The sequence below is a fragment of the Canis lupus genome, chromosome 25 (assembly GCF_003254725.2).
Source record: "Canis lupus dingo isolate Sandy chromosome 25, ASM325472v2, whole genome shotgun sequence".
NCBI classification, from domain to species: domain Eukaryota; kingdom Metazoa; phylum Chordata; class Mammalia; order Carnivora; family Canidae; genus Canis; species Canis lupus.
In genome coordinates, this window is record NC_064267.1 from 48,749,428 (window position 1) to 48,770,756 (window position 21,329).

Below are 21,329 nucleotides of genomic sequence, written 5' to 3' on the forward strand. Positions count from 1 at the left end.
TTGATAGGGATTGCATTAAATGTGTAACTGCCCTGGGACAGTCTCTTCAATAGATGGTGCTGGGAACACTGGACAGCCACGTGCAGAAGAATGAAACTAGACCACTCCCTTGCACCAGACACAAAGAGAAACTCAAAATGGATGAAAGATCTAAATGTGAGACAAGATTCCATCAAAATCGTAGAGGAGAACACAGGCAACACCCTTTGAACTTGGCCACAGCAACTTCTTGCAACACACACCCATGAAGGCAATAGAAACAAAAGCAAAAATGAACTGTTGGCCTTAATCAAGATAAGCTTCTGCACAGCAAAAGAAACAGTCAACCAAACTCAAAGACAACCTACAGAATGGGAGAAGATATTTGCAAATGACGTATCAGATCAAGGGCTAGTTTCCAAGATCTATAAAGAACTTATTAAACGCAACAGCAAAGAAACAAACAATCCAATCATAAAACGTGCAGAAGACATGAAGAGAAATCTCACAGAGGAAGACATAGACATGGCCAACAAGCACATGAGAAAATGCTCCACATCTCTTGCCATCAGGGAAATACAAATCAAAACCACCAGGAGATCCCACCTCACACCAGTGAGAATGGGGAAAATTAACAAGGCAGGAAACCACAAATGTTGGAGAGGATGTGGAGAAAGGGGAACCCTCTTGCACTGTTGGTGGGAATGTGAACTGGCACAGCCACTCTGGAAAACTGCATCGAGGTTCCTCAAAGAGTTAAAAATAGACCTGCCCTACGACCCAGCAATTGCACCGCTGGGGATTTACCCCAAAGATACAGAAATGCCAGGACACCTGCACCTCAATGTTTCTAGCTGCAATGTCCACAATAGCCAAACTGTGGAAGGAGCCTCGGTGTACGTTGACAGATGAATGGATAGAGAAGCTGTGGTCTATGAATACGATGGGATATTCCTCATCCGTTAGAAATGACAAATACCCACCATTTGCTTCACTGTGGATGGAACTGGAAGGTATTATGCTGAGTGAAATAAGTCAATTGGAGAGGACAAACATATGGTCTCATTCAGGGAATATAAAAAATAGTGAAAGAGAATAAAGGGGAAAGGAGAGAAAATGAGTAGGAAATCTCAGAGAGGGAGACAGAACGTGAGAGGCTCCTAACTCTGGGAAACCAACAAGGGGTGATGGAAGGGGAGGTGGGTGGGGGGATGGGGTGACTGGGTGACGGGCACTGAGGGGGGGCACTTGACGGGATGAGCACTGGGTGTTATGCTATATGTTGGCAAATTGAACTCCAATAAAAAAAATATATACAAAAAAAAAGGTCTGGGAGGGAGAGGCAGTGTGTGGCCCGGAGCACTGGCAGCCCAGGCACAGAGAAGCGGGGCGGAGACGGGAGCAGCGGGACTGGCAGGTGCACTGCTGAAGGTGGGGGGATGGAGGGAGAGGCCTCCCAGGCCCTGCCCAAGCGGCAGGAAAGCAGGCAAGTGCGTAGCTTCAACCCACTGGAACCATGCGTGTTCCTGTTGGCGAGAGGTTCTCGCTCTTTCCACCAGAATGTGAGGAGTGTGTGTGTCTTTAACGTTTGGGTCCAGGCCTAAATCTGAGCATTTCTTTCACGAGACCGTCTGCTCTGGTTGAGCCTGAGCACGGGGAGCTGGGAAAAAGCCCCCGAGGGAGACAGTGAAGAACAAAGTCACTCTACCTTCTTACATTTTGGTTATGAGCATAATAGTCTAGCTTTCCCATCCAGTACTGGCGGCATTCTAAGGAAGAAGCAAATAAAGGAGCCAAGTTACCTATAAGATGTTGATCTGAAATTCAAGCCATAAATGTTTCAATGTGCCAGCAGATTGCAAAGCTGTGTTCGCAGAACGGACACTAGCAGCTTGAGGAAATGTGGGGTCCTTCTAGGAAGGGAGCGCAAAAGTGGGGGCACCTGTGGATTTAAATCACAGCAGGACCCCTGTGCGGAAAGGGCCAAGGGTGTCCAGAGGCAGGTCAGACTTCCCAAAGCCTTCAACCTATAGGGTGACCTCCCCCCGCTATAGCCAAGATGTTGCATTTAAAACACAATGTGGCCCGGCGTAGCGGAAGTCACTCCATGAGGCAGTGGCGGCGACTGGCGGCGGTGAGAGGATGAACAAGTTCGACGCATTGAAAGATGATGACAGTGGGGACCATGATCAGAATGGAGAAAACAGCACACAGAAAGGTGGTGAGAAGGAAAAAACAGAGCGAGACAAAAGTCAGGGCAGCAGTAAGAGGAAGGCTGTTGTCCCTGGGCCGGCAGGGCATCCCCTGCAGTAACCCTCCTTTCAGGTCTCCAGAAGAAGCCCCGGCCGTCCCACCAGCTCACAGAGCTATGGACAGACTGTCCGACAGATCGGCACCTTTGCCTCTGTGGAGCGGTTCTGGAGGCTTTACAGCCACGGTACGTCCCGGGTACCTGACAGGCCACAGTGACTTCCAGCTCTTCAAAGAAGGAATGAAGCCCATGTGGGAGGATGATGCAAATAAAAATGGTGGCAAGTGGATTATTCGACTGCGGAAGACTTGGCATCCCGTTGCTGGGAGAATCTCATCCTGGCCATGTTGGGCGAACAGTTCACGGTTGGGGAGGAGATCTGTGGGGCTGTGGTCTCTGTCCAGTTTCAGGAGGACATTATTTCAATATGGAATAAGACTGCCAGTGACCAAGCAACCACAGCCCGCATCCGGGATGCCAGTTCGGCGAGGGCTTAACCTACCTCCCAACACCATGATGGAGTACAACACCCACACCGACGGCATCAAAATGCCAGGCAGGCTGGGCCCCCAAAGGCTCCTTTTTCAAAACCTCTGGAAGCCGCTGGTTGAATGTGCCATGACCCTCTCCCTCTCTGGATGGCACCATCATTGAAGCTGGCGTCATTGGAGTCTCTTGTTCTGTTGGCGTGCTACCTGGAAGATCCTTCTGTCCTGGACAAGAGGAATTGGAAGAGCATTTTATGTTTTAAGAACAGGCTGATACACAGCAGCTACAACAACAGCTGAGATCACTTAATAAATGGTGCTAAACTAATTGAAATAAAATAAAAATAAAACACAATGTGGTTTAAAAAAGAAACAAAATTGTATTTAACAGCCATGTTGCTAATTGTATTTGAATTTTTGTGTGGCTTTGTTTAAATATTGTTACCGGTTTAAAGATCAGGTAAATTAATAGTATTTAGGCAGGACTACCTACTGTGTGTGTATATATATGAAAGCCTCTGAAGGTTTCTGTTATTGGTAAGATGTACAGATACAGTTTTACTTAGGAGGGATCTTTCAGGAGGTGTGCTTTTCTGTGACATTTGGCTCTCCAGGTAAACCCAGCCCCCGCTGCGTGTCGGCCCTTGCTCTCAGTGCTGGTGGCGGAGCAGTGAGGGCAACTGGCAGAGTTCTGAGCCCCTGGAGCTGACCCATTACTCTCTACTGAGGTGGACAGTAAACAAGGCTAGTGTGTCACACACTGAGGCATGCCTGGGGAGACAGAGGAAGGAAGAAGGGGACTGGTGGCTGTAATTTTACTTAGAGCTGCGGGGAGCTTCACAAGAAAGTCAAAATGGAGCAAAGAAGGAAAGTGGGGTAGCAGGGTGCGGTCACGCTGGGCATGGGGAACTGAGAGTGGGAGGGAGGAGAAGTAGGCCTGTCCGGGCCCAGGGAGCACACAGGAGGGCCTGGCGAGGAATGGGCGGCCCGATCGTCTGAGCCTTCCCCCAGCCCAGAAATTACAGAGCAATAAAAAATAACTACCGATGAAATTAGAGAGCCCTCGGGAACGTGGGGCTCCCTGGTCATGCATGCTTCCCCTCCTTCTACCTGGAGGACAGGAGGCACATCTGTCCTTCAGAGCAGTCAGGTAGGCTTCAAGGCTCAGGGGGCCATGGGTCCTACCAAGGGGTGGAAACAAGTTTTGAAAACCTAAGTGGGTGCTCTAGGGATTATAAGGGAAACTAGTAAATCTTAGATGATTGGAAACTATGCATACCTTTTCCATAATTCATGAAGATTGGGAGATCTCCCAAGTACAGTTGCTAGACGGCTGCCTGGTGTTTCTGCAGAGGAGCACCCTGCCCTTGACCGTATCTGCTCCTACTGGGGTGACAGAGTGAAGCTGTGTGTCCACATTCCATCTCCCTTTCCTTAATGGGCACATCTGTGTTTTCTTTCCAGCAGGAAAGTTTATATGGACTATAATGCAACCACCCCCCTTGAGCCAGAAGTCATCCAGGCCATGACCGAGGCCATGAGGGAAGCCTGGGGAAATCCCAGCAGTCCTTACCCAGCAGGTAATCTGAGAAGGTGCTCACAGATCCGGAGATATGGAGGGCAGAGGTGCTCTTAGGGAAATTGTACACCACACATGATCACTTGGTTTTGAATAGATTTTCTGTTAACTGCAAAGCTGAGGTGTAATTTTTGGTTGGCTTTCAGAGAAGTCCAGACTTTTACATTGAGCCTGTTGATCCCATAACCTTTCATTTTCAACACACTCTCCTGTCCCCTTTACCCAGATGATAAAGATGTCTTATTAAGAGCTATCTGTAATAACACTGCTCATTAAAACCCTTTCATGTCTGGGTCTCACTTGATCCCTACAAAATTTGCAAAATAGATCTTTTAAATCATCAGGATTGCATATAATCCTGGCCTTTTTTTCTCATGAGATAATTACATTCAAATTCTTGATTTTCATTATAATAAAAATATTCTTATTTCCCATATATTCTTATTTTCATGTGGATCATTCAGTTGACCGTTTTGGAAAACAGTTTGCTTCAAATCAGTACTTTTATGTCATGGTTACATTATGTTTTTCAGATGGTAGGCTAATCGTACCTTGCTTATTTGATGCATATCAAAGATAATCAAGATAAAGTGTCTTAACTGTAGATTCTGATGAAGCAAAAGAGCTTTCAGGGGGAGACTGTGGGCAAGCCCCAGGATATTTTGATACATACAACTTTACAGGCTTTTATGGGGTTTTGAACCTATTTAGTATAAGCTTCATAACTAAAAGCTTTTCCAGTATCAGGGACTAGTTATTCATTAACTTATTTGTTGGTTTATTTGGCTTATCTTCTGGACATTGCCTTGTATCCAGTAGTAAATTGTACTCTCTGATGCATTGAACCTGAAAATATGGAGGACAATTAAATGCTAATAGAAAACATGTCTCATAAACAGGTTTAGGAATAACCCCAAAGGAAAAACTCCCCTTCTTGATCTGATGAAACTTGTCAGTGGCTTTTAGGTTGCCCTGAAAGCCTTCATTTCTTTAAGAATCAGAACTAAAGTATGCATTGCCATTCCCTGGTTGGTACTCAAGTAGAAGTGAGAAAAAAGAAAGAAAACCACCTTAATGATAGAATGGCTTAATTATTTTCACTATATTATGATTTAATAATGATTATAATTCCCCCAGGAGAATTTATTTTAGGGAAAATGTTAAGGACGTGTGGGAAGAGTTTAGATACCCAAGATGTTTATCACTGCCTTGCTCGTCATAGTAAATAAAAAGCTGGAAATAACCTCAGTGTCTATTGGTCAAGGACTCGTCACATTAAGTGTGCCGAAGCCCTAAGTGGACTTCTGGAGCCTGTCAGAGCCATGGTGTAGACTATAGCGATGACCTAGAAGCAAAGTAGCAGCCCCTGGTTCAAGTGGGAAAGGCTTGTTATAAAACAGGATGTGCAGTATGGTTCCTTTGTTTCTCATACCCACCCCCTAAAGACAAACTGGATGAACAAATGTGGAAAATATATCGTTTTGCTGTGAGAAACAGAAACCCCCGAGTAACAGTAGCTTAAGCAGGTTGAAGATTATGTCTCTGCCAGCCCAGGGCCCAGGTAGTCACACAGCCATTACCAGGGACCCTGGTTCCTTCTATCACCTCCCATGTTCCACGCACTCTTTCCTCTTGGGGTCACAGTGGCTGCTCCAGCTCAAGCCATCACATGAGTACTCCAGCCTGTGGGAAGGGAAGAGAGAGGAGGAGAAGGGGATGTCTGAGGCCTCCATAACACTTCTGGAAGTTGCATGTACCACTCTGGCTTATAACCCACTGCCAGAGGTTGGTCCTGTGGCCATGCCTTGGCATTCCAACTGCAGTGGAAGTTAGGAAATGAAATCTTAATTCTTAATTAACCTGAGAATTTCTTACTGTAGATGTGGTCTTCATTCAGCCAGGAGCCAGCTGCAAATGTCACCGTGGTAGGAAGGGAGAGTGGAAGAGGAGTGGACAGCCAGCAGCACCAGCACAGATGAGATGCACACCAGACACTTCCACCACAGTTATTTTTGAGAGGATTGTGGGAGGTTTTGATTATTTTCTTTTCGTGAGGTGGACATGGGAGTCTGAGAGGTTCAGGGGACAATGCCACGTAGGGCCGTAGAGGCCACTGTGAATGCCCAGCTTCCATCTGACAGGTGCAGTATCCGGAAGACTCTGAGCAGAGGAATGACATGGTTCATCCCCGCAGTTCTCCAACTTTTCGGGGTCACAACCCCTTTACACTCTTAAGACTTATTAAGAACTCCAAAGAGCTTTTGTTCATAAGTACTATATGTGTAGATACTAGAGCGTAAAATTGAGAAACTTTAAATAAATATAGATTTATGAATTCATTAAAAATAACAGTAAGTCCACTACATGTTAACATCTCTATGAAAAGAACCTATCCTTTCCCAAAGCCCCGCCCAGCAAGGGACTCAGAGGAGGAGGGGGAACCAGGGAAGGAGGGGGAAGAAGAGGGGAAGAGGAGGAGGGGGAAGAGGAGGAGGTCTTGTAGGAGAGAGCCGCTCCCCTTCAGGGAAGGAGGTGGGGACCTGGATCTAGAACAAATTTAGAAGAATGTCATTGTTGTACGTGTTTGAAAATCTCTTTAATGTCTGTCTAAACAGAAGACAGTTGGGTTCCCATACCGGCTCCTGCATCCAATCTATTGCAATATTCACATCATGTAGCCTCTGGAAGGCATCACTGTATACTTTCCAGAAAGTGAATATAAAAACACACGTGAGGCCTTGGTCTTATGATGAAGCCAGATTTGACTTTGTGGACTCCAGAAAGTACCTGCCCCAAGGGCCCCCAAATGACACTTTGAGAATAGCTGATTTCACCAGTATTGGTTGAGTACTTACTTCATGCCAGGCCCTGTTCTGGCGAGCTATAAAGCACAGGGTATGACGTGTATTGGGTTGTCAGGGCATGACTTTGGCCACTGCCTGGAGAATGGACCACGGTGGGGTCAGTGGAGTTGGGAGCCTGCTAGGAGAATATTTCAGCAGTGGCCTTGATGGGGCTGGTGTCTGGGCAGTGCAGAGGTGGGGCAAGATTCTGGGCATTTTTGATGGCAGAGCTTTACAGGATTTGCTCATGGGTTGCATAATGCGGTATGAGAAAGGCAAGAGCCAAAGCTTTTGGCACCAGGCCCCTGGAAGGACTCACCATTTATTTACGGAGATAGAAAAGGCTGAGAGGAACATTTCAGGGGAGAAATCATGCATCCGGCGTGGAACAAGTGTAGTTTCAGATGCTCTGGCTACCCAGGTGGAGCGAGTGGAGTCTGCAGCACCAAGCTGGTTCTTCAGTCTTGAGTAGATGAGGGAGGGAGGGAGGACCTGGCCTGAGTGAGGGGCCAACTGCCATCTGGATTTGGAGCCCCGCCCAGCAAGGGACTCAGAGGAGGAGGGGGAACCAGGGAAGGAGGGGGAAGAGGAGGAGCAGGAAGGGGAGCGGTCTTGTAGGAGAGAGCCGCTCCCCTTCAGGGAAGGAGGTGGGGACCTGGATCTAGAACACGGGGCCCTTGGGCAGAGTAGGTTTGGGAGGCCAGCAAGCAGAACACCTGACTGCAGGGAGTTCAAGAGGCAATGGGAAGAGGGGTGGAGATGGGAGAGGGAAAGGAGGAACAGGCCATTGCTGGCAGGGGGTAAGGTAGAGGGGCTCTGGTGTGAGGAACTGCCAAGTGAAGGGGGGTTGCTTTAACGGATCATGGGAGCCCCATGCGCCCCTTACTATCCGTCCTGCATCCTGAAAGCCAGGAGTTCAGAGTCTTCTCTAATGTTAGTTACAATTACCAAGCACCCTTTACATTTAGTTACACCAACAACTTCAAACATTCCGGAAATTTAAGAGTAAGAAAATGGACACCCAGGTGTCTCCTTCCTAGATCCAACAGTGCTGCCCTTACCTCGATCTCTTTCTTTCTAAATGTACTGCTTTTTCATGAGCCTTTGAGAATGAGTTGCAGGCAGCGTGATAGATTATCACCTATGTGTGTGTGAGAGAAAAGGGACTTTATTGCATCACATTACCATCGTCAAACCTGAGAACCTGGCTCTGAAATGCAGGCCATATTCCAATTTCCTCAATTGAGGATATTACTTTTTTTTTTTTTAATTTATTTATTCATGAGACACAGAGAGGCAGAGGGAGAAGCAGGCTTCCTGCGGGGAGCCCGATGCAGGACCCGATCCTGGGACCCTGGGATCATGCCCTGAGCCCAAGGCAGACGCTCAACCACTGAGCCACCCAGGCGTCCCAAGAATATTACTTTTTAAAGAGAGAAGACTAAATGATTACCTTGGACTGGGGGAGAGAACCACTGCCAGCAAACCTATCATGGGTTGGTTGGTTTCTTTTAACTCCTTGTGCCAAAGTTCTATTTTGGAACATAACACCTGCAGGAAAGTTGAAATAACAGTATAAGGAGCACCTGCATTTCCTTTACCTGGATTTCTCCAGCATTACTACTCTGCCCCGTTTATTTGAATCATTTGAAAGTACGTTGCGAACAGACTTCACTCCTAAATACCTAAGCAGTGTCTTCTAAGAACAAGGACATCCCCCCCGCCCCAGGGACTGAACATTAACCCAGGGACAGCATCTCATTCCCATTCCCATTCTAATCTCCTTGCATATGCTTCTGGTGCCATTAGATCCCTTTTGAAAATACAAATTGTAAGTAAATGAAAAGAGCAACTAGAGGTCATTTCTGGCAGTTCTCCTGCCTCCAGAGTAGACAGTGTTCCAGTAGCTCATGTTCCCATGACTCAGTTTACTTCCTCCGCACCAGTGTGGAAGAGACACTGCAACACAGACCCCGTCCCCCTCTGGCAGCCTCGGTGGGGTGTGATTAATGTACGTGGAACCACAGAGGCAAAGTTACAACTTGATAACTTTGAAACCATCACCAGAAGAGTGACCATTGCCACGGACCCCCAAAGTCCCCTGGGATTCCCTTTTGTAATCTCTACCTGGACCATCCCCAGGCAACTACTGGTAAGGATTAGTGTGTGTTTTCTATATTTTCACGGAAATGGAATCTTACAGGGCTTTTTGCCTGGCTGCTTTCAGCCGGCATAGTTATTTTGAGATTCACCCACGTTGGTCACAGTGCTCCTCTGTATGGATGCACCAGTGTGTTCGGACCTTCCTCTGTTGCTGGACCTTTGAGCTGTTTCCAGTTTTTGGCTATTCTAAGTAACACCACTGGGGTAGCCAAGCTGCAGACACCTGCTCTCTTTTCTCAGTAAATAATAACTGTCATAAATACCTAGGACCAGGATGGCTGCGTCACGTGGCAGGTGCATATTTGACTTTTTAAGAAACCACTGTTCTCTCTCCACAGTGGCTGTGCCATGTCCTAGAGGTTCAGTTCCTCCAAGGCCGCCTGAGCGCTTGACTGGGCAGTCCTCATGTTGGCTTCTCTCCTGGCCGCAGAGTGCTGGTGGGGCAGCCCTGTGAGCCCTCATCTAGAAAGTTCTCTAAGATTCGTTGATTAAGTGTAAAAAGGGAAGCATTTGCAAAATAATAGGTGACTTATGAAACCCATTTTTGAAAAGAAAATCCTGTGAGGCACTTATGTGAAGGTCTCCAAGGGTGTTAGAGAAGGTTCTGGGGGGTCCTGCTCCAAACAACAGCAGTGATTGCCCAGGAAGAACGCTTCCTTCTTGCAGGAAGCCCAGGAGTGAGTGTGGGTGGAGGACAGGGCTCCAGTGGCACCCAAGAAGCGCTGAGGGTGGCTGCCAGGGCAGCCTCCTGCCCATGTTGATTGACATTTCTTAGAGTCTTTTTACACATCACCAGAATGACTAGATTTACCAAACTCCACACACCTTCACTACTTAGAAGTAAAACCTATACAGTAGTCTTAAGGAGTATGTGAATCACTGTATATATTGATTTTTACCATGTACCACGTGATTTTACATTTCTATTTATGTAGGATGGATGGATTGATTTGGTGGTGCCTGCTATCAAAAAAAAATTTTTTTTTAACAAGTAGATCTGAATAGTCAACAAATTTTGGAGACTATTGATCCAATAGACCAAGTAAGAATTGACATTGACATTGTCAGAATTCCCACCTGAAGCCTTCCTTTCTCTGCCACACACAGTTTGATCCCTTCTTTCGTGCCAGCCAGTGAAACTGGGTGATAGATGGGGTGTGTGGCCCCGTGTGACAGCAGATCTGTCCCTGAGGCAGTGACCTCTTGTGCACCCAGGGACCTGCACTGAGAGATGCGGCATTGGACCTTGTGTTGAGGAGTCATGAGCATTCTTTTTGCTTATTTTTATTGTTTTGCAGCGTGATCTTAAGCAAATTATTTCATCCCTTCACCCTCCTGTCTTGATGAATGGGGAGCAAGGCAGATGGCCACAGCTTCCCCTCTCCTGTAGCATCCGGTAAGAAGAAGACCACATCTTCGGGGATTTTAGGGTTCCCGGGAGTCCCCCTGTATTTGCTTCCACCTTTTACTAAGTCTCAGTAGGTGTCACTGAGTTGGTCCTATCTTGCTGCTGCCCCTTCACCAGCATATTCCTAGGTTGTGGCCTATTGTATTCATGTTAATGGGACATGGGTTGTCTTAGAATTGCCCACTTAGAGTTTTTCCTTCATGTCTGGTTCTTTTTTTTTTTTTTTTAAGATTGTATTTTTAAGTCATCTCTAAATCCACTGTGGCTCTCGAACTCACAACCCTGAGATCAAGAGTTGTACGTTCCATTAACTGAGTCAACCAGACGCCCCTTGTCTGGTTGTTCTTTTAAACATGTGTTTATTGGACTTAGTGAAGCGACATTAATGAGTTTCCGTTTTGGTCTTTCAAGGTAGGAAAGCCAAGGACATTATTGACACAGCTCGGGAGAACATTGCGAAGATGATAGGTGGGAAACCTCAGGATATAATCTTCACTTCTGGAGGCACCGAGGTAAAGTTTCTAAACAGGCTCACAGTCTTTTAACTGTTAAGTTATATGAAAAAATAGAACATGGTTCCACCTTGTTTTTTGTTTTTTTTTTTTTTAAGTCATGCTTTGTCTTGGTCTTGCTATTTTTCAAATTAGCTTCATATAATTAGCCAGTATTTATCTATAAGTAAATTCCAGGTGGTTAATAGGATATTTGTAATATAATGTGTAAATTAACTTGCTTTGCATTATTTCAACAAAAAGAGTTTCCTCTTTATTTTGTCCTGGAATTATTCAGTTAAATCCCTACTAAGTTGTTTGTCTTACAAAGGTTTTGAGGTTTGACTCATTCCAGATGTACTTTTAAATTAATAGAAATAATCAAAAACAGCGGGATGGTGTTAAGGCTTCTGCTCAATTAGTAATAGTGTCTCGCTTTCTTTCTGGGAAGGAAGGCAGGACTGTCCCCCAGAGGTGATGTGACTGTCTGCATAGATTTTCTCCCAAGAGAATCTGCAGCTAGATTATTAGAGTTAATAAGAAAATGTAGCAGTTATTAGATACAAAAATCAGTCACGTTTTTATGTACCAGTAACAATCAGGTGTGTCGTCAAAAATTGACCTTTCTGCTCTCAAGTCAAAATGTAACACAAAGACAGAAGATTGAAAGTTGTATTACTTTGTAGGCAAAGGAGGCTGCAGCAGGAAAATAATGCCTTCAAAACTGCAGACCCACCCAGGTAAAAGGAAAATTCAGCATCCAGGTAGTGTTGATAGGAATCTGGTGCATGTTACCAGCCATGTTCATTATGTCTTCATTGTGGTCTTATGACCAGCATCAGTACCGGCCATCCAAGGCCCATTACTAAGTATCGATACTGAATTCCTGGAACAAAAGATTACAGAAAAACAAGTGAAGGGGTGGGGAAGCTTCAAGAGTGAGAGGGAGAAAAATGTGTTCAGTTTAAAGTCAAACCTTGCTGGAACATTAGTCTGTTCCTCTTAATTTCCAACCATCCCTATATTTCTATAGTGATTTCGGGTTTTTACCAGAGCATGAAAAATATCAAGTACTTAGGAAATAAACCTAATAAAAAAGAATTTGTAAAACCTTTTTAATAGACTCTGCCCCACCAGGAAAGTCATAGAAGTATTAGTGTATACCACCTTCAAGGAAGTTCTGAATAAATAGAGCAGTTCACCATAGTTCCCAGATTGGAAGACCCAGTGTTATAAATACATCAGTTCTTCCCAGTTGATCTGTAGTCTGTAGATTCAATGCAACCTCAGTCAAAATCCTGAAACTTTTTTTGGTGGAATCTCAGAAACTAATTTATATGGAAATACCAAAGGCCAAGACTTGTCAAGACCTCTGGAAGATGAAGAACACAGTGAAATGACTTGCTCCACCAGATATCCAGCCTTTTATAAAGCTCTACTGATTAAGGCAGATGGTCTTCAGGCAAGGACAGACAGTAGACCAGAAACAGCACTGTGCCTATAAGGGCACTTGTCATGTGACTGGGGTAACCTTGTATCCTGGTTTGCTCAGGACAGTCCCAGGATATGCCTGTTGTCTTGACATAATTTTAATAGTGCTCTCTTAATTCTTAAGTTTTTCTGGCTCAGATGCTAGATTATATGATCGCCATATATGACTGAGGTAGCATAAGAGAGCAGGAAGAAAGCATGGTCTCTAGTAAACAGTGCTGGGACAACTGTAGGATTCACAAAGAGAAAGGAAATTGATTTCTGCTTCACAACATAAAATAATTGTCACAACTTCAGGTGTAATAAATACCTAATTATGAAAAATAAAATTTAGAAAGCCTTCAGGTGACAAGTTTATATCTTTGTGATAGTTAAGAGCAATGAATTTGTTACATATGATACAGAAAGCATTAACCATAAGGAGAAGGCTGATAAATTGTACCACCACCACCACCACAAAACCAACTTTACTTCATCAGAGTCCTATGAAGAAACTAAAAGACAAGCTAGACAGTAGGAGAGGTTTGCAAAATGTAACTGACAAAAGGCTAGAATCTAGAATATAAAGGCAGGTAACTCAATAGAAATACGGCCAAGAAACTTGAGTATGCTTTTTACAAAGCATGTGAAAAAGTACTTGCTTTCATTATCAGAGTAAAAAACATTGAAATACCTCTGCACACCTCAGAATGATAAAAATTAAGAATTACAAAAGTAGTATAGATAAAGGACAGAGCAGTAAGCGCTCACAGATGCAAAGCATAAACTGAAATGCCATTTTGGGAGTGGGTTGGCGTTATCTGAAGTCAAAGACGTGCATACACTGTCAGCAAGCAGTCCCACTCACAGGGCACATCCTGGACAGGTGAGGCACATGTGAACCTGGGGACAGGTAGACTGCTCATGATAGCCAGAAACTGGAAACAATCCAGGTAGACCAATGTTATTAGGTTGTGATGCACTCCTACACAGCGGAATGTCACACAGCTACCTGCAGCAGTGCATGGATCTTGAGATGTGGAATGAATGAAGTCAGTTAAAGGGCCACTTGAGCCCAGTCTGGCTGAGTGAGGGATCAGGGAGCTGCCACCATGTCCCTAAGCCCATGCCCCTGGGGGCCAGGCTCTCAGTGGCCCATAAGAAGCTAGCTCAGCCCCAGCTGCCTGGTAGGGCCCAACAAAGGCTCTGAAAGTTAAAAAAGCAGTGCTGAAAAGGCGTGCACAGTCACACACACACACACACACACACAAAAAGATCCGCATGTCACCTACATTCCGATGACCCAAGAGTCTGTGTCTCCAAAGGCAGCCCAAATATCCTTGTAAGAGCACCCCCAGGAGAAACAAGCTTGATCACTATGCCCTCATCAAGCTCCCCCTGACTACTGAGTCAGCCATGAAGAAAATAGAAGACAACAGTACACTCCTGTTCACTGTGGATGTCAAGGCCAATACGCACCAGATCAAACAGGCTGTTAAGTAGCTCTTCCACGTTGATGTGGCCAAGGCCAACACCTTGATCAGGCCCGATAGAAGAAAGCATGTGTTCGACTGGCTGCTGACTATGGTGCTTTGGATGTTGCCAACAAAATTGGCATCATCTAAACTGAGTTCAGCTGGCTAAAAATCTAAATATAAATTTTTCACCAAAAAAAAAGAAAAAAAAAAGAGGTGCTTGCATAGGAAAAGCAGAGAAATGATTACCAGACACATCAGGGTGGTAGTGGGCTCCATGGGGATGGGGAGGAGGGGACTGTGATTGAGGGGAGCCTGGGGTGCTTCCACGTGGGGCCGTGTCCACTGTCTTGATCAGGTAACAGTCACTCAGTATTCACTGCTATACTTCTATTAAACTTATGTTTGTATTTTACACACTTTTCTGTATCTACAATTTAAAGTAAGAGAAAAGGGTTTTTTGGGGAGGTTTGTTTGTTTGTTTGTTTGTTTTTAAAAAGACTTCTACCCTGAACCTTTCAGTTATCCACTCTGCCTACAGGAAACCAATTTCATTAGCTTCCTGGTGTCTTCCAGAGTCTATATGTTAAAAGCAAATAAGTGTTTAGATTTTATATATTCTTATATCCTTCCATATTTACCATTTCAATGATTTTTTTTGCATGTATAAGCCAATATGTGTGTATTTCCCCTTTTTTATACAAATTGGGTAGAGTACTGTATATATAATGTCTGCTACCTTTTTTAAAAGATTTTATTTATTTATGAGAGAGAGACAGAGCATACGTTGGGGCGGCGGGGAGCAAAGGAGAGGGAGAAGCAGACTCCCCACTGAACAGGGAGCCCAAGGTGGGGCTCGACCCCAGGACCCTGGGTTCATGACCTAAACCGAAGGCAGACATTTAACCAACTGAGCCACCCAAGCGCCCCTACCTCCTTCTTCTTCTTTTTTTTTTTTAATTATTATTTAGCAAGTCTGTTTGTATTTGAGATCTTTTTATCTCTGCACATAAAGTGTTTCCTTGGTGTTTGTACCTTGGTATCTGTTGAACAGTGTTGCCTGACTTGTTTAACCAGTCCCCTTATTGGTAGACCCTGAAGGGCTTCCCAAGGTCAAGCTGTTACAAACCGTGCTGCACCTAATAAGTGGCCCGTCTGTACATCATTTTGCTTCTGTGGAAGTGCAGTGGTGGGATCAAGTCCAAGGGTCAGAGGGCTTATGTCAAATGGCCCTTAATATGGCAAATTATACTCCAATCAGTAGGGGGTACTTAGGCAAAACATTCTTTTTTGATAGATTTATGAAATGTAAAAATTCATAACGTTGCTTAATAAGACAGGTATAATTGACAGCAAATGAATTCTGACATTTTGGAAAGTCTGAAACCCCAAGTCTTTGTTATTGGGCAATCAAAAGGTGCGGCTCAGAAGTTGAATTTCTTTGGGACCATTTTGTCCTCTTTAATCATTAGCCACGAGGAAAATGAAGTCAGAGAAACTGCCGCTGTGGCTGTAGCTCAAGTATTATAAATGCCCTTTCTGTTCTCTGCAGTCCAACAACTTAGTGATCCACTCGGTGGTGAAACATTTCCATCTAACACATGCATCAGAGGGGACCCGGGCCGAGCCGAGCGGCCCCCTGGCGGGGGCCGTACCCCACCTTATCACCTGCACCGTGGAACACGACTCCATCCGCCTGCCCCTGGAGCACCTGCTGGAGGAGCAAGTGGCTGGTGAGTGACCAGCCTGGCTGAGTTCCCACAGGGCAGCTCCACTTGCCCCCACTAACCGATTCCCAGGGGAGGAAGCCGCCCCAGCCCAGGTGAATCATTTACCCTCCACACACGGCCTCCCTGGCTGTCCTACTCGGGCGCAGGTCCTACTCGAACCAGCCAGTTCCCACGTGGCAGCCAGTCAGCGCTGCCACCTTCTCCCTCAGGGAAAACATGGGCAGTCAACATGTAGATCTGGGCTCGTCTGCATCCATCAGCTGAACAGTATTTCAGATTCGTGCATGTGATAGAGACACACATTGTTCATCTGTTTGTTTGTTTTAAAGATTTATTTATTTACTCATGAGAGACAGAGAGAGAGAGGCAGAGACATAGGCCGAGGGAGAAGCAGGCTCCCTGTGGGGAGCCCGATGTGGGACTCGATCCCAGGACCCCAGGATCACTCCCTGAGCCGAAGGCAGATGCTCAACCACTGAGCCATCCAGGCATCCCTTCATTGGTTTTTAATGATTGAACCCTGGCAAGAACAAGGGTCAAATAGACATCATCAGCTTTGGGGGATAAACACAGGAATAAATGTGCTCTCACTGTACGACTTCACCCCCACATAAGAGGGAGGCCTCGCCGGGGGCTCAGGGGCACAGGCTCATGGGGAGGGGAGGCACTCAGGAGTGCAGGCTCACCAGGGTCTGAGGGGTGCAGGCCCACCCAGCTGGGGGGCTCAGGGGCACAGGTCCGCCAGGGGGCTGAGGGCTCAGTCAACTGTAGCCAGCAGGGCAGCGGCTCTGACCTTCCGCTCTTCCTGTGCTGTGGAGTCTCAAGACACAGGGCACAGATCACAGACTTTTGAAAACTATGAGCCCTTTTCCTCCCCAAGACAGCTGAGGTGCATGCTTTCCTTTAAACAAAGTCACTTTCCTCTCAGCCTCTCTAATCTGCCTGGAAATCTGAAGGTGAATCAAGGGCAAGTATTTTTATCATAAAGATAAAGGACTGTAGCACAGTACTCTGACTATGAAAGTTGTTTTTTTTTTTTTCAAATAATTTATTTGAGACAGAGATCATGAATGGGGAGGGAGGGAGAAGCAGACCCCCCACTGAGCAGGGAGCCCATGGCGGGGACTCGACCCCAGGACCACAGGATCATGGCCTGAGCCCCCCAGGCGCCCCAACTATGAAGCTTTTCTATTGCTTTTTCTGTTTGCCTACTCCAGGGTTTTTCTCTCTCTGGTCTGACCTAGATGCACTACTTTAACTGAAAAAAAAAAAAAATAGATCAAGTCTGACCTTCTTATTTCAGCTCTTGTTCCTTTCCAACCTGTTGCTTTTTCCCCCCTCTCTTACTTTCTGTACTTACAGGGAAGAGCGACACATCCTTCTTAGTTGCTATTGCATTGACCCTCCTGCTTAAATTACACAGATTTTTACAAAGTACAGACACCCAGGCTGTGGAAATAATTTAAACCCTTTAGAAAGGGATAAAGTACAGAGTGAAGGTTTTTCCCCTGGTGTACCCCAAGTCCGGCTTCTCAAGGCAACCGCTCTTTACTTTTGCCTGAGTTCTTCTGGTGCTTAGCATCATCATTTTAATTACTTCCTACTCAATCACGTGCAAACGTAAGCTCCATTTCTTGGTTGATCAACTTAAGAGTCTGTCGGTTGACTCCCTGATGTAGAATGAGGACTTGGATGGTCCCCTGACCCCTCCCCCGTTCCCTGGTCAAGGCGGCTTTGTGGAGACGTAATTCACACACCGTTCAGCTCAGCCATCTGAAGCGTTCACGCTGTTTGGTGGCCCTTAGTTTATTCACCAAGCCGTGCAGCCATCACCATAATCAGAACATCTCATCACCCCCCACAACCTTGTGCCCATCCACTGCAATTTTCCATTTGCCCCACTCCTGGCAACCGCGAATCCCTGTCCTGTCTCTGTTGCCCTATTTCCTAGGACTTTCTCATGAATGGAATCATAGAATATGTGATCTTTTTGACTGATTTCTTTCAACTAGCATGTTTTCAAGGTCATTCATGATGTAGCATGTACCGGTACTTAATTTCTTTTATGGATTTATAATCATTTTATGTGAATTCCAGTTTATATAAAAAGTATTCACATTATTTATCCATTCATCAGTTGATGAACATCTGATATTACAAATAATGCCATTATGAACATTTGTGTACAAGTTCTTGTATGGATGTATGTTTTCTCTTGGATTTATACCTAGGAGAGGAATAGGTGGGTCATATAGTAACTCTGTTTAGCCCTTTGAGGTGACCTTCATATTCCAAAGTCGCTGCACCCTTTTATGTTTCCGCCAGCAAGGCATGAGCGTTCCAACTTCTCTGTATCCTTGACAACATTTGTGAGTGTCTGTACCTCTCATTATGGCTGTTCCAGTGGGTGGGAAGTGGCATCTCCTGGTTTTGATCTGCATTTCCCTGATGGCCGATGATATTGGGCATCCTTTCATGTGTTTACTAAAAAGACAAGTAATCCTGTCCAGGGCTGCCTTTCTTTTGCTCTCCTTTGAGTCTTGTAATGGATACATGAGCTCTGCCCTTCTCTTGTTGGCCCCTACCCTGTCCCCGGCAGCCCTCCCAGGCCTGCCATCCTCTCTTGGGCATGTGCTGCTCTTTCTCAGTGACAGCCGGTGCTTCTGCCACCCACTCGCTGGGTATATGGTGGGGGTGCTAGGTCATCACACCCAGCCCCTGCCTGCCTCCACAGTCGCCACTCCACGCTCCATGCTGTGCACGCTGGACATGGATGATCACCAGATCCTTTCACACTTTTCACCTTTTACTATTCTGAGTGTTTGTTTCCTACTCCTATTAATCTAATGCCATCATCTTTCTGTATTCTGGGAATTCCTCAAAATTCCTTGTCCACAAGTGATATCCCTAGTTTAGAAAATAACTCTTCTCTCATTTCAGTGGGTCCTTGAGAAAGTAGGTGCATTTGTCTCATACCGTTTTGAACCAAATCTTGATTTAGTCACCCTCACTTATTATCTGTCTCCAATAATGAGATTATAAGAGCTTGGAACAGTGCCTACAACACAGTAGGTCCTTAATGAATGTTCGCTCAAGGTTGAGCGAGTGAAGGTTGAGTATTTGGTACATTAAGGTGTTCTCATGAAGATGGATGAGTAGGAAGATCCTAGGATCACCTCGCCCCTTGGATACATCCAGATAACATCCATATCAGTGTAAATAACCCAAAAAATGACCTGAAGCCTGGCAGAACAAATTCTCCACAGCTAAATGTAGAGAAGAGGCCACATCAAAGAGGGTAGGAAGGGTGGAAACATGGTTGGAAGCCAGATGCACCCATGGGACTGCACATGGGGGGCAGGACACCATGGGTGCACAGAAGGAAGAGGAGCAGACCCCATCCAGGAACCGCAGGTGTGGGGAACCTGCACAGGGAAGACAAATCCCCATACATCTCCGTGTTGGCTTTGGAAACCAGAGGGGCCTAACTTCATGGGTTCTTATGATCAGTGAGGCTTAACACCTGGAACTTGGAAAACTTAATGGGCTTGGCTCTGGCAGAGCTGGGAGACCAAGAAGAAACTGGCCCCACCCTTACAGAGACAGTACAACCAACAGCCCCATGGAGATACAGCATAGAAACAGCAGTTTGATAAATACCTTGGGTATAGAGGAAGGAGATTTATTTACTAATCTCAGAGCATGTGCTAGAGGGGCAGGGTATCCTTGGGAGACTTCTCCAAAAACAAAGGAGCTAGCGGGTGCCATCTCCCTTCTCCACTCCACAGCCTAGGTACATGGACACCCGTGGGAACCAGTGCGGTGCAACACTCCACCTAGCTTGTAACAGTGTGCCCCACCCCACACTCTTCTGTGGACCCACACCCTCCATCCTGGCCTGGGCAGTTTTCCTAGGCAGGTGCAGGTCCGTTCCTACAGGGGACTGGCATGGACCTTGCTGGTACTGCATGTCCCACCCACTAACAACACAGGGACCAAATCCTGCCTACAACAGGCAAAGACAGCCATTGCAGACAACTACACTGAAGGCAAATGCCACAACAGTAGAGTGCACGCAACACACATAGGCAGACACCCCTAAAGCTCTGGGTTCTGTGAACAGGGAACATTGCACAGCAGGGCGCTACCTTCATAAGGCCACTACTTTCAAGAGCAGGAGATGTAGCTGACTTTTCTAACACATAGAAACAGACACAGAGTTAGAAAAATTCAGAAGACAGAAGAGTATGTCTGAAATGAAACAGAATAGAACCCAGAAATAAACCCTTAATGATATGGCCAATTAATTTTCAACAAAGCAGAAAAGACTAGCCAATGGGAAAAAGACAGTTTCTTCAACGAATGGCACTGGGAAAAACAGGACAGCTACATGCAAAAGAATGACACTGGACCACTTTCTTACACTGTATGCAAAATTAAACTCAAAGAGAATTGCGGACCTAAATGTAGGACCCGAAACCATAAAAATCCTAAAAGAGAGAGCAGTCAGTAATTTATTGACATTGGCATTGCAGCTTCTTTCAAGATATGTCTACTGAGGCAAAGGAAAACAAAATCAAAGTAAACTATTGGGAATAGATCAAAATTTAAAGCTTTTACACAGCGAAGGAAACAATCAACAAAACAAAAAGACAACCTACTGAATGGGAGGAGATATTTGCAATAATATCCGAAGTATATAAAGAACTCAGACAACTCAACACCAAAAAATCAAATATCCAATTAAAAAGTGAACATTCTCTAAAGAAGAAGCCAGATGGCCAACAGGCACATAAAAAGATGCTCAACATCACTTATCATCAGGGAAATGCAAACCAAATCTACAATGAGATCACCTCATACCTGTCAGAAAAGCTAAAATCAAAAATACAAGAAACAACAAGTATTGGCAAGGATGTGGAGAAAAAGGAACCCTCATGCACTGTTGGTGGGAATGCAAACTAGTGTAGCCACTGTGGAAACAGTATGAAGGTTCCTTTAAAAATTAAAAATAGAGGGGATCCCTGGGTGGCGCAGCAGTTTGGCGCCTGCCTTTGGCCCAGGGCGCGATCCCGGAGACCCAGGATCGAATCCCACGTCAGGCTTCCGGTGCATGGAGCCTGCTTCTCCCTCTGCCTGTGTCTCTGCCTCTCTCTCTCTCTCTCTCTCTCTGTGTGACTATCATAAATAAAAAAAATAAAAAATAAATTAAAAATAGAATTACATATGATCCTGTAGTCATACTCCTGGGTATTTACCCAGAGTATGAAAATACTAACTTGAAAAGTTATATGCTGTGTTTTTTGCGGCATTGTTTACAGTAGCAAAGACATGGAAGCAACCCAAGTGCCCACTGATAGATGGAAGAAAACAGGGTACGTATATACAATGGAATACCTCGGCCAAGGAAAGAATGAAATCTTGCTTTTTGCAACAACCTGTATAGATCTAG

At 45.4% G+C, this 21,329-nt stretch overlaps 1 protein-coding gene and 1 pseudogene across 9 annotated transcripts in view; both read left to right on the forward strand.

Annotated features, from left to right (window-relative positions):
• SCLY (selenocysteine lyase) overlaps window positions 1–21,329 on the forward strand; it is a 38,627-nt gene that overhangs the window by 837 nt on the left and 16,461 nt on the right. For 3 of the 9 annotated variants that reach the window (XM_035719891.2, XM_035719911.2, XM_035719897.2), the window contains exons 2-5: window positions 4,183–4,298; window positions 11,123–11,223; window positions 15,700–15,880; window positions 21,199–21,252. In XM_035719891.2, the coding sequence (XP_035575784.1) occupies window positions 4,183–4,298; window positions 11,123–11,223; window positions 15,700–15,880; window positions 21,199–21,252 (452 nt within the window). Of the gene's footprint in view, window positions 1–4,182; window positions 4,299–10,601; window positions 10,700–11,122; window positions 11,224–15,699; window positions 15,881–21,198; window positions 21,253–21,329 lie in introns of all 9 variants that reach the window. The other 6 variants (XM_035719894.2, XM_025463612.3, XM_035719903.2 and 3 more) reach the window with 5 other exon arrangements.
• LOC112669984 (eukaryotic translation initiation factor 4E type 2-like) lies at window positions 1,225–3,210 on the forward strand (annotated as a pseudogene).